This window comes from Falco naumanni, chromosome Z (assembly GCF_017639655.2).
Source record: "Falco naumanni isolate bFalNau1 chromosome Z, bFalNau1.pat, whole genome shotgun sequence".
NCBI lineage: Eukaryota > Metazoa > Chordata > Aves > Falconiformes > Falconidae > Falco > Falco naumanni.
In genome coordinates this window covers 73,378,428-73,391,783 of record NC_054080.1, presented here as the reverse complement: position 1 = coordinate 73,391,783, position 13,356 = coordinate 73,378,428, and the positions used below count along the sequence as shown (strand labels likewise).

At 43.6% G+C, this 13,356-nt stretch overlaps 1 protein-coding gene across 2 annotated transcripts in view; it reads left to right on the top strand.

The window, feature by feature from the left end:
* The first annotated feature begins 363 nt into the window (after positions 1 to 363).
* The window catches only part of RAI14 (retinoic acid induced 14), an 87,307-nt gene continuing 74,314 nt past the window's right edge, over positions 364 to 13,356 (top strand). The window contains exons 1-3 of one of the 2 annotated variants that reach the window (XM_040579906.1): positions 380 to 488; positions 9,244 to 9,353; positions 10,341 to 10,432. In XM_040579906.1, the coding sequence (XP_040435840.1) occupies positions 10,397 to 10,432 (36 nt within the window). In that variant the 5' untranslated portion in view covers positions 380 to 488; positions 9,244 to 9,353; positions 10,341 to 10,396. Of the gene's footprint in view, positions 489 to 9,243; positions 9,354 to 10,340; positions 10,433 to 13,356 lie in introns of both variants that reach the window. The other variant, XM_040579905.1, reaches the window with a different exon arrangement.

The window sequence follows — 13,356 nt, the reverse complement described above, 5'->3', positions numbered from 1 at the left end:
CTTTAAGAAATTGACGTATTTTTTGCCACACACCCCCCCCCCCAACTTTCTCCTGAGGAGGCCAGCAGGCGTCCAGAGGCAGAGAGGATCTGGCACCCCCTCCTCCCCACACGCCCTTCAAGGAGCAGGGGTGAACTCCACCAACAGCACGCCGGGTGACGACTCCACGTTTCCCGCCCTTCCCCTCACGGACCCGCTCCTCATGGCGAGAGCCCAGCCGCGCGCCACAGCCGGGGGTGGGGGTGGGGGGCTGCGCTCGCCGCCGCCACGTGACCCCCCCCCTCCGCGAGCGCGGGGCTCCGGCTCCCCGCCGTCACGTGGCCGCGGAGTGATGCCACGCCCCCCCCCTCCGCCCTATCCGCGCGGAGCGGCCGAGTGTCCCGGGGCGCGCGGCGGCGCCGCCCCGCCCTCCCTGCAGCAGCGGCGCGGGCGGGTGCGCGGCTGCCGGCGGCGGGCACGGTCGTAGCGGGACGCGTTCGCTCCATGAGGTGAGCGCGGCTCGGCGCCGGGCGGTGTGTGAGGGGGGGTGGGGGTTGCGTGCAGGCACGCACGGCGGCGGCGGGCGTTGTGAATAAGGGCTTTGTGTGCGGCGCCCACCTGCCCCCGCCTCCGCCACCGGTCGCGGGGGGCTGCTGCCGCCGGGCGCCGCTTCCCCGGCGGAGCCTGAGGAGAGAATCCCGGTGCGGGGCGCAACTGGAGGAAACTTCTCCCTTCTCTCCCTCCGGAGCTGCCGGAGAGCCCCGTTTCGCCGATGTAGGCGAGTGGAGAGCATCGCGGGGGCGCGCAGCCCGTGAGTCGCTGCCGCTTGGCTGTTTATTTACTTTGTTTATAGTTTTATGGGTTTTTTTCCGCTCTTCCCGGTGCGTGGCGGGGCGTGACAGCTGCCCGCGGGGGCGAGTGGGAGCACCGCGGCACGGTCAGCCCAGCGCCGCTTCGCCTTCCCGCACCCCGCCCGCCCGCCGGTGGGTCTCGGCGGGTCCCGCAGCCCCGAGCGGTGCCGCGAGGGCCGTCCCCGTCGCCTCAGGGCGGGGGTCGCCCGCTCCCCGGCAGCGCGGGTCGGGTTGAGCCCCGGGGGCAGCAGTGCCGCCGCCGCGCCCCCTCCCCCGGGGGGCCCCGACGGGAGTTAAACTCGCCCGCGGTGGGGGGACCCTCGGATTGCCTCGCTCCGACAGAAATGGTGGCCCCGGGGACGGCGGCCTCTCGGCGGTGGTGCGGGGGGTCGTCCCCAGGGCGCTCTGGGGAGCTCGGGGGCGGGCGGGCCGGCTGCCGGCTCCCCGGCGGGCGGCAGCTGGAGCGGCTCCGCTGCGTCCCCTCCTGCCCCGCCGGCACGGCCGGGGACTGCGCCTGCCCCCGGCCGCGGGGGCCTGAAGCATCAGAATTTTCTGTAGCTGATTGAAAAAGTTAAATAGTCTGCTTTATGAATCGCATCGAGTTTAACCAGGAACTTGTGCTCCTGACTTCCAAAAAAGCACGCGAAGGATTTGGCTTTCTCTTGCACAGCGTTTGGCAGCACAAGCCTTCCGCAGTCTGCTGTTGCCACTTGTGACATTCTTAAGTTTCTCCCTGAGAAGACAGTTAAATTCAGCTTTATCAGCATTGCTGAATCTTAACAAATTCTCCCGTTTGTTCCTATAGTGAGTGTGAGCATGCTTATTACAGAACCGATAGAAAACACTTGCAGTCTAGTGCCACTTTAGGAGAAGCTGTAGTGTCTTCTTTCTTCCAGTGGGTTGCAGGTTAGTGTGTGTTATTAAAAAAAAATAAAAATCAAACGCCATAAATTACACATAACGTCATTTTTGAAAGGCCTTCTGATGTCCTTGATTAACTAGAAGTTAATGAATTTGGTAAATATCTATCAGTGACCTGCTTGGCTCTTGTCTTGGGCACTCATGGAAAGCTGTCAATGAGATTTTATTTACTAATAGAAGAATTGCATAACAGCCATATGAACCAGACTGAAAGAGCATTTGAATAGAACGAGGCTTGGTATGAGCTCAGGGTTTCTCTCGAGTTGAAGCCAAGTTCAGTGCCAGTAAGTCAGTATGCAGTAGCAGACGTCTGTCATTCCAGTCTCTAAAAACATTGGCCCTGTGCTGTTCCCTCTTCCAAGAGTGCATCTGCTAGCAAAGCAATAAAGTGCTACCCCCTCCATTTTCCTTTCCCGAACCAAGAGAAGGATAACATCAAGTGGAGAAGAAGTTAGGCGGAAGGCTACTCATCTCATGAAGCGATGTAAGCATTTCACAAGAGGGTTCACTCACTTGCCTCATGCCTTTCTTTTTTTATGTTTTCCTGACGGTGTTACTTTTCTTCTACCCCTCTCTGTTAAGGAGGTTGTGCCTCTTCTGAGAGGGAAGCAGTGCCTGGAAAAACATTAAGAACTTAGCCTTGTGTGAGATGTTGGCAATTTCTAAATTCTACTGCAACAATAACCTAATCACATTCCTTTTAAGAGCTGATTATGGGCTTGTTCTTTTTGCACAGGGATAATGCTGGAAATAACTATGGAGAAAAACCAAGCAAAACTAGAACAAATCAGTTTGAAGCTTTTAGAGCCTTGCTTAGCGACTGAGACAGTGGACTACTGAAAATCCCAAGGTGTGGGCATAGCAATCCATAACATCTTCCGGGGCTATAGATTCAAGTAACTGGCCCTCCTGCTGTGTGCATACTTCATGCCTGAGAAGCCTGTTCACTTGCTTGCATTCCTTGGAGTTGCTGTCTAGGTGCCTGTGAATGCACACAAGCAATAATAGCTCTGCATTTGAGGTGGCTTGGGGCTTGTTTTCAGAGATGTCAGTCCTTGCTGCTTCTTACATCTTGGGGGTCATCTAACAATTTGCTTTTAGGGTACAGAGAAAGTAGTGCAAATAGCTGTAATTCAGGTAATACATTAGAGCAGAGCTTATCAGAGTCAAACGACCAGAGACAAATGCGAGTCTGGTGTAGTGTGGAAACAACTGAAGATGTCCACTGGCACTTAGGACTAGCTAACAGTCTAGGTACTTGCTGAGGGCTGCTGTAGTTAGAGTACATAGCAGTGAAAGAAAGCATCCTTCCCTTGTGTTGAGATCCAGAATGGGATGGCCAGTAATGCCTGGAGGTGATGGTGGTAGTCAATGTGCTGAACTTGAGACCACCTCTGAAGGAGAAAACCTCCAACGTAATGGATGGTACGTTTGTCTGGGAAGTGTTACATCTTGACTCAAGTCCTTCCTCTGCAGGCTGGTCTTGCATTATTAGATGAATGCTGTAATAACTTACGTATTTTTTCTAAAGCTACCATAGCCTCCTTTTGCATTTGTGCCTGGAAGCCGTCAGTGGTATTCAAAATACTGTAAAATAAGATGTGTGGGGTTTTTTCACCTAAATCTATGGTGGGGGGTGGGAGGGCTCGGATGTCTAAAGTGGAGAGCTGAGTTTATTCAGTCATTACGATAGAAAAAGAATTTGTATGTTTGTTAGTCTGTGACTGTATATTCAGTAGCTGAGGATGTTCCACTTCCTTCCTCATAATGGCCAAGAGGCAGGGAGCTGTTCTTGATTATTGCAGATGTCTGGATTCCCAAAGGTACTGGGACACCATGCAATGTCTCTAGGGAGTTTGACAGGCGAGTGCTTTCTGATGGCCTTGTTTACAAGGACTTGCCTGAGACACCAGCATGATAACTCCAAGGGAGATGTGAAGCTTGGTAGGTCTCTGAAGGCTAGGAGAAGTACCATAAACATGTGATGATCTTCTCTAATATTTGTACAGCATCCAGTGCTGCTGCTATTGAATATAAGTTTCAGCAACTTGAATCAAATCAGTTAAAAATCACTTAATTATTGCTAAGATGTGGGTGTTAATCTTGCTGATGTTCCGCTTGTTTATAGCATTGATAGTTTTCCAGGATAGAAAATACCTGAATTCCTAGTACTTCTGTTGTTGTTGTTTAGGAGTGGAAACACACCCAACTCTTTTTCCATTTTTGGGTAATGTTTAGAAAGGTACCAGCTTTCTAATGTTTGCCAGCTAAAATACTTTCCCTACCCAGAAACTTGGAAGCTGAATAGGGGAGTCATGTTATCAGCACAGTCTCTGAAAGTATTTCTAGACTATAGGAGTTTTCAGCAGGATGCCCTTCCAAGACCTTTCAAAAGCGTAAGGGCAGAGTTTATGGGAGTGGGGCTTGGCAGTGTCTTAGAGAAGTTAAATTGATGTTCCTGTCTTCCTAACTCCTGCCTTAACAGATGACTGTTCTGCCTTAGGGCTATTTCAGAATATTAATCCCTAAAGCAATAGATTTAATGTTGCATCTGTATGGATTGTCATGTTTGCCCATTCTGAAGAGCATCTAGTTGAATGGTTGATATAGAATAATTAAGAAGGGAGGAAATATAAGCAAGTATTAGCTGTTGTTATCCATGTGGGCTTCTCATTTAAGAACTGGCATTTTACAAGTGGGAGGCTGCATCATTTTTCTCTATTTCTAGTTGTAACTGGATGCTTCAATTCCAATCTAGCTCTGTTGTACTAAGCACTGAACATGGAAAAGTCTTCAGGACTGCAATGTATCTTATGTATGATCAAACCAGAGAATATGGCCTCAAAATTGAGGGGCACACAAGGGGATTGAGGGGGGGTGGGGTGTGTTTCTGTTTTAGAGATGGGGAAATTGAAAGCAGAGAAGAGTAGTGATATATCCCAGTCCATGCAGCGGGTCTTGTCTCTTTCACTGTGCTTTTCAGTGAGCGGGATGTGTGTTGACAGATACTTTCAGACAAAAGAACTGGAGTAAGACCAGAGTAAAGTTGTGTGTAATGGTTGAATAACAAATTTGCCTGGACTTCACTTGAGCTAGAATTTTGCCTGGAGTGCTGTCTAATATGCCAAGTAAACAAATCAGGGCAATGTCACATTTTGATTTTCTTCTAATCTTCTCCTGTAATTCACTGCGTCTAAGGTCTTGTTGATGCAACATTTCGCCTAACTGTCTAGAACTGTTTCTGAAAATGCTGTAACAAACTGCACATATTGACACTCTTGCCTGAGTTTGTAGTGGCTGTATAACATCCACAGAGGCTGGTACTGCTTCAGCTGAATCCATTAAAAATTGTTTTAACTTGTGCAAATTCTGAATATCGAAAGGAAGTTTGAGTAGAGAGTTGATGCAAAGCATTCTGGAGTGGGGAGCAACAGCTGTAGATTTGTTACTGATGCGTTATCTACAGAGCTGTAACTTTTGGGCTCAAATGCTTAAATTTGTACAGTTCAGCACATCCTTGCCAGTGATTTGTGAACAGATAGAGGGATTGTACTGTTACTCAAGGCCTTTGCTATCTTTGATGTCTGATTCTGTTTAGAGCGGGATTAACTGTATATATATCACTCCCACTCTTGTGTAGTGCTTGGGCTTCTCAGTGCATTTTTCAGTGTGTTTTCGTTAGTAAGTAATAGCAGATTAACCAACCCAAGGATTATTTGGCTTTATAGGTGACATTAAGTTTAAAAAAATTCTGTTCCATTTGACTTTTCCTATGATAGGAGGATGGGTTACTCAAGATGGAAAAACTGAACTGTGCTGTTACAGAGTGGGGAAATGTTCCCGTTGCTTTTGGTCACTTCATACAGGCTTTTCTGCTTTGGCCTGAGAAACAGAAGAACATGCTCGGCTGGATGGAAATGAGAAGGTAGTCAGAGATGAAGTGTTTGGTGGATTTTTTTTTTTTTAAGACATCATGGGCTTGCTGCGGTTATATGCAAGCAACTAAAGAGGCTGGGCAATGGCTAATGCCTCCAGGTGGTCCTGTGGCTTTGGCAATGCTAAGGAGATGCTCAGGTTTGGGCATGTTCTTGGTATTGGACAGTAGGTCAGGGGAGCTTAGGCACGTGAAGCGTTTGAGAAGTTGGGTGCTGAATGTGGGCAGCAGAAGGGATGCTAGTAGTGTGGCTGCCTCTGGCTGCTCTGCAGTGCTGGCTGCTGCAGAGGCTCTTGTGATTCAGAAAGTAATCATCCAGAGAATAAATGGTGGTGTGTACTTCGGGAGAAGGTGCTTCTGAAGCCCCTTTATTTTCCCCTGTGACTGTAGATGTATTCACACAAAGGAGATGTAAGTGTATGGTGGCAATGGTATTCTTGCAGACCTTTGTTTGATTTTTTCTTTTTTTTTTTTTTTTTTCTTCTTATGTTGCCAGATCTTGCATGGAGTCTTTAGTTCTTTTCTGTAACCTCACAAGGTTAAAAAACTGCATTAAAGTGTTTTTGGGAGGGGAAGGGGAAATTAGTTGATGTCATGAATCATGCTTTGATGCAGAAGAGCACTGTCTGAGATGGAGGCTTCTCAGGGTATTCTGAAAGAGGTGCAAGATTTTTGACACCTAAATTAACTGAATTCTGCACTTACCAATAAAGGGTAACTCATTAGCATGAACAGTGTGCATAGTGTGCAGTTTTACTGTAAACTGGTAGTTTTGCTTAATAAAGCTAAAGCTGTTTTACTGTTGTATCACTGGATCTTAGGCCATTCAAGGAGTTAATTTAACATTGCTTGAAAGGCCTTGCTCTGATTTTAATGCAATTTAATGAAAGGAAACAAATATGGCAGTGTTGTTGTTTACTGTGGTTTGCATGAATCTCACTGTAAATCAGTGGGGGATATTACCCTAATCTGTTTTCTATATTTAAACCTAAAGACTGTATTGTGTGTTAAAACACAGTTTCAATGAAATTATTGAGGCCAAAGATTACCACCACTTCAGCGTTGCTTCTTTTAACTAGATAGGTTTACCACCAACCTAAGGATGTTTACTGTGGCTTGTATTCCTGAAAACAATTGTTTAACATTAAGTTGAAGGAAGATGAGGACTAGATACTTAATTTTGGAGCTAATGGTTAAAAGCATGTGATTTGCGTTAGCTTTTGAGAATCCTTGAGGTTAAGCACTTCTCTACAGCTAACTTGCTGCAGCTATGAAATGGCAGCGCTTAGTATTTATTATCACATTTGCTCTGGAAGTGGAAAAATGCCACTGCTTGTAGAAATTTCTCGTTAATACCTGTGATTCATTGCAGAAATACTTTTTTGAGATGTCTTGATGCTCCCTAGTGAATTTCTAGCAGTGATTTCCTGTTACAAAACAGGATTGTATTAATGGTACTTCCTTTATCCCTACTCTGGCAAATGAACATTTGTCATAAAGCTCTGCTGAATCAGGATACTGACCTTTTTTTTTTTTTGCATCAGTTCCAATAATTGCACCCTTTGAGGGGTGACTTCCTCCTTTAAACAGTGCTAGGAAAAGGCAGCCCTCATCACTTCATGGGTTTTTATCTCTACAGCTGAAGGATTATGGACATTGCGATGCACAAGCTGCAGTCTTAATGTTTGTGTTTAGCTATCTCTTATGGAAAAAATTGAGATGTGACACACACTAAACTTGGTAATGCTGCTTTTGTGTGCTTGTGTGTGCTTTTTTAATTACACTGAGGACTTGAGTTTCACATTCAATGTATAAAATGCACTTACGCAAGAGGTGAAGTATCCTGTGGGAAAAATAAGTTGGCTTCTAACACAAACACAGCTCACCTCCCTTCTTCCTTCCTCAAAAGGGGGAAAAGTAGCGTATTAGGAGTGCTTGCAGAGCTTGTTAATTAGACTCTTGTTAAAGGTTTCTTACAGAAGAGAATCCAGCTTTGCAGCTCTTTTATGCATATACCCACAAGGAGTTGTCATCTCCCCCATAGCCCTGGCGTTCAGTACTTTATCTTCCATGGGAGCTATAACAAATCTTTCATTTATGGGAGCCAAAAATGATGAGGGGGTGGGAAGAGGAAAGACTGCCTATAGTAGACAATTTTTTGGCAATCTGTATTATGAGGAAAGATTTCTTGTTTTCAATTCCGCATTCTTAGGATTTCTTTGTATTTTATTAACTGGTCTACTTAAATAAACTTTACCTGTTCTTAGTCTTAAAATAAAAAGTTGTGTTAAGTTTTGGATTTTGTGGGATGTATGATGTTTCTCAGCTTTTCAAGTTCCTTTAAAATGTGGTGGTGTTTTGTATTTCCCAGAAGTTTTAAAAACAGTTTGGGGTTTTGCCCTCCATTTTCTTTCTTTCTATATATATATATATTTTTAACGTACCTCTAGCATGGTATGTAAAGAAGACCAGGTAGGTGTAATGGCATTTGTCTTGTCTATACCCTGGCATTTCTGGTCTTTGCAATGGTCATCATCCTTGGTGTTGCTAGAGAATGATTTAGGAGACTATCAGGCTCTTGTCGAGTCCTTTCCAGTGCATGTTGTGACAGCTGTTGTGCAATTTAAACACTTTCTCCAAAGTTTGAGGAGGTGTAGCGGAAGTGGTATGTTTCTCTCAGGGCAACCTAAAAGAATTCCTTCTTTTTGGTTGTTCAAAACTTGCCTTTTTGTTTGTTTCTGTTTTGGTTTTTTTTTGGGTTACTATTTTACAAACACTCTGTTTAGCCCAGGAAAAAGCTAAGAAATTGTCACTTAAGTCAGGGAGTGAAAAGCCTCGGCAAAATATTTTTTCTTTTCCTTTTGCACACTAAAGAATTAAAATGCCACAAGCCCATTCTCTCTGAGATGAAAAGCAAGAACTATGAAAGAAACCCCTCGTTCATATACATGAAAGCAGTCGGGAATCTGGTATGACTTCAAAATGACTGTTTAATTAGACTTAAGAGTCATTTAATTAGATTTAATGATATTTTAACAGCCTACAGAATTACCCCATTCAGATTACCTACTGGAGGTGTGTGTTCTGTGGGAAGGGTATTTATGCATATATTAGTGTATGGAGTTTTTTTGGTTGTTTGGGGTTTTTTGAAGAAATATACTTGTGTTTGTCTTAAATGGCTCTCAGATAAATATGGGGTTGAACTAAATGACATATATACTAGCACTAATTGCTATTCCTGAATGGTACTTGGTGTTGTATTTTGTGGAAGCATTCATATATATTCTACCAAGAGTATACTGTGTAGTTGCATTTTAAAACTCTTCATAGAGTGATCATGTAGAACATAGCAACTTGTTTCATAATAATGAGACTTTCTTTTATGAAACAACTGAATTTCACTTTGCTTCTCAAACTAATCTGCTCTTTCTTAAGAGTGATGTGAAACATTAATGACCTTGCATGACCTATTTGAATTCATGCTCCAGCCCTCATTTCAGTTATTTATTTATCTGGCTAGACTTGTAATATTTTTTTCTCCTTTTTCTTTTTTTCTAGGGTGGAAGGAGGAAGTTTATACAGCTGAACATCCTTTACTTTAAACTGTTCCTTCAGAAGGAATTTGTAGAGCAGCTAAAACTTGTAGATGAGAGTGACTGGCTATTCCAGTAAGCACACTGTAAAACTAGTAATTTGAAACATTTTTGTATAGATGGCTTTGGCCGGTCTAGATGTATGCTGCTCTTTCGTTAAGTTTTTCTGCTGTGCTCTAGGCAAAAGCCCGTTGCCATCCTACTTTAATGCTGTTTGCTGTTACATTTCCCTTGGATTGGTAGTATGTGGTACACAGAAACTTTCTGTAGGAAACTGCTCTAGGCTCCCTGTTCCTCTGTGAGAGCTTGCAGCTTGTCTGTAACATTAGTTGTATATGTTTGTGCAACTGCTGTGTTTCTAAGCTTGAAAGGGAGGAAGGGGGAACGTGACTGTGATAGTACATTGCCAAATTAAAAGCAGCTATGACTCCAGGAATACACATGTAGTTTCTTACCAGGAAGAATATAAAACAATTCTTCCAGTGACAACCTTTGTCCTTGCTCAGGTGGTTCTATCTGCTGTGTTGTGTTGAGCTGTCCTAGTATGTCATGTATGGTTTAAGTATAATTTTTAAGTATAATAAGTATAATTTTGAGTTTGGTTAGTGGTTAGACTTGTGCATACAACTTCAGCTACTCAGTGCAGACCCATGGCTGTAGGATAGTGAAGTTTTAATGGATGACTTTGCATACTTATTTCTGCTTTTCCCACTTTATAAATGGCTGCCCTGATGATGATGTTAAAATTAGGCAGTGGGCAGAGAAAGTTGCTACGTGTATGAACGTGTTGGTGATCTAATTATGCCAAGAGGTAGCTAGTGTAACATGATACACACTTGAATTTTTGGTAAAGATTTTCTCTGTTTTTCTGTGGTCAGACTTAGGCTTGTTTTTAAGTTTGGAGAAACAAACTTTCCCTTAGCTGGCTGTTAATCTTTCTTAGAGCTTGAGGGCTAAATCCTCAAAGGGTGTTACAGGTATGCAAATTCAATTCAGACTTGGCTGCCAGTGAACAGAATGGTATCAAGTTGGAATCTTATTTTTCTTTCTTTTTTTGTTTAGATATTGAAGAAGGATAAAAAGCTCCTCAAAGGTTTGGAAGGTTGAATGTGATCAGCATGAAGAGCTTAAAAGCAAAGTTCAGGAAGAGTGACGTAAGTATTTTTGCAGTTTGACTGCTGGTTCCCATTCGGGAAACAAGTTCTTCACTCCTACCTTGATAAGGTTGTAGGTTAATGAATTACAGAGAAGAAAACCTTTCTACAAACACAAAGGCAACAGCTGACTATGGTATGGAGTAGGCTGTTTCTGTTTGGAGTGCAAATTTCTGTTATGCAAACTAGTAGTATTTCACTGCCTTGCTCCCCCTGAGTCCTGTACATGTGTGGGGTCTGCAGAACTTCTGTTAGATTGTGCTGGTGCCCAGGTTGAAACTTTGTTCCAGGTAGTGGGTTAAGCCTAGTACCCAATCACATTTCTGTCTAAGCATAACACCATTCTTATCAGTGCGGTGTTTGAGTACTTAACAAAATGTCGCTGCAGTCTGTGGCAAGGTTTCTTTGTCAGCAAGAATACAGGAACCAGCTGTGTAGTTAGGGCAGCTGTGGCTTATCAGTTCTAGTATGACAGCAGAGGTGGATATGAGGCTTGAGCAGTGAGGGTGACAGACATACATATAGAGGTCCTACAGGAGACTCTTCAGAACTGCATTTAGAAAAACATTAGGCTGCACATCATATATTGCCTCTTGCTAGTAGTAGTAGTACTGTTGGTAGAGACCCAAGCTTCAGCTTGTTTAGTAAGCATACTTTCACTGGCGCAGAACTGCTGTAGTCCAGTCCTGTTCTCGTCTTTTTACTGCTACTCACTCCAGCATTTTGTCACACACTAATGTTAAATTCTTATTTGATAGTGCGGTGATTAGGTGTGAAATAGGTGACTTTGTGTTTAATTGTCTTTCCAGGTTTTGTGTGGAATTTGTAACAAATCTTCATGATCTGTGAAGAGTTACATAATCTTCCATCCTTCATCTTAAATTTGTGTGCTGCTTTGAAAGAAGTGGCGTATTGTTGTTTGTCATGGCCAGATTCACACAGGGTCCTAGAGCAGCCATATTTGGTGAAGATGCCTGAAGTTTGAAAATGGACCTTCTTCAGAAGTTTTGATGTTCAGGAATAAAATTACACACTGCCCTCAGGCTGTGCTTTAACGTAGAGATGGTCTTACAGCACACCATTGGAGTGGTGTCTTTAGCCAAGTTGTAATGCACTTCAGCAGCTGTGAAGAAGATAGAGAAGGTCTGGTGGTGTAATCTACAGATGTGCTTGTTACTGGTTAGAGAGTCTTTTGAGCTATGTGTTAGTGCTTAGCGCAGCTGCTGTATTGGCTTCCTAGCAGCACTCTACTCCTTCAATTTAGCAAGACCTTTTTCTAAAAAGGCTACCTCTATAAGCAAGATAAATATGTCAACCAACCTTTGGGAGGAGAGGGAAACACTTCTAACTGCTTAAGCAGTGTTAGGCTTTTGTTAGTCACTGGACTGAATCAACCAGTGGCAAGTGTCTTGTGCCACTTCACAACAAATAAAAATAACGTCACACGTCTCTGGTGTCTCATCTAACTGAATATGCCATTCAGTTTTGAACTGCTAGAATTTTGTGGTCAGACATCGTTGCTTCTCTTGCAACGAGTAGCAACAATTGCTATTTTGAGTTCACCTACACCAGTAAAATTTTTTATAGGCATCTACTTGAGTAATGAGAACAGTCCCTTGGCTAATATATGAACATACTTGGTATTATGGAATTTAGGTGTGCCTGTGTGTTAGGATGACTTCATTCACACTTTTATACTAGTTGGCTGAGCTGCTGCTGTAGAGCAAAGGCTATGACATGCGTGATGCAACTAGATCTTGCTGTAGCAAGTCCACCCACTGTTATAAATTGCACTGGTTCATTTATTCCTTCATATCTATCCTTGATAACTCACTTATGCCTTTCCCCAAAACCAAGTGGAGTCTGAAAGTAATTGCTGTTTTGATACTGGTGCTGTCTACTGGCCTGAGACAAACTTGACCAGAAAGGATTTTTCAGATAACCTAAAATTTAGATATGCAACTCGTAAGAGCACAGTAGTCTAAATCTGTGACAGTCTGGTTTGCTCTGTTTTGAAGCCAGACTTGAAGGGCATAATTCAAAACAGTCAACAGGAGCTGTTCTATATTTTGTGCAAGATACAAGGAAATTTTACTTCTTTTTAGTTTCCAGAAGCTGCTCTTAGCTATAATTTGTGAGGAGGAGGAAGAGGAGGTGGTTTTAATTGGAATTAGTCTTATTTGTATCTCAATTTATAAGATACGGTAACTGCTTTTGGATTGAAGATAAGGGTAAAGTCAGCAGGGGTGGAGGGATTCTTTTTTCTCATCCCACTTCCTTTGTGTTTCTTTCTGGATTAAATCTTTAATTTGTTATTTTTTAGAACTGAAGGTATCTTGGGGTAAGGAACAGTACTGTTCTCTTTAGTCTCACTGTTAGCATAAAAAAATAGGAAGAGAGGGAGGAGTAGGAATAAGTCTTCAAGGTGTGCCTGAGAAACAGGAGTTCCACAGACACTTCTTCTGCAGTAAGGCTGATAACAAAAAACTCTATGCTAGAATGGAGACCACGTAGGAAACTTCACTGATGTTTCGAAGCTCTCTAGGCTGTTCTGAAGTAGCTGTATTGAAAGTGGGCACAATGGCTGATATTCATAAATATGTTTCTGTATCCCTGCTGTGGAGTTTTGCTTCAGTGCAATAACTATACCAATCTAGCACCCTCCTCCCACTTCTTTCATCTCTGCTCTTCTAGTCTTGAGGGTATCTGACCCTGTGGTGAGCCAGTTCAGGGACATAAAGTGATGGAAAATTACTTTTGTGGGGTGAGTTTTAGCTGGTTAACTCCCTGCTCTGTCTCACTGTAGGGTCGGCCCTGAGAGGAATGGTGAAAGTAGGAGGAGCAGCAGGACATCCCTTTCTGCAGTTGTTGCAAGGCTTTGCATTGTCAAATCACACCTTGAGATTATTGGCCTAAAAGCACAG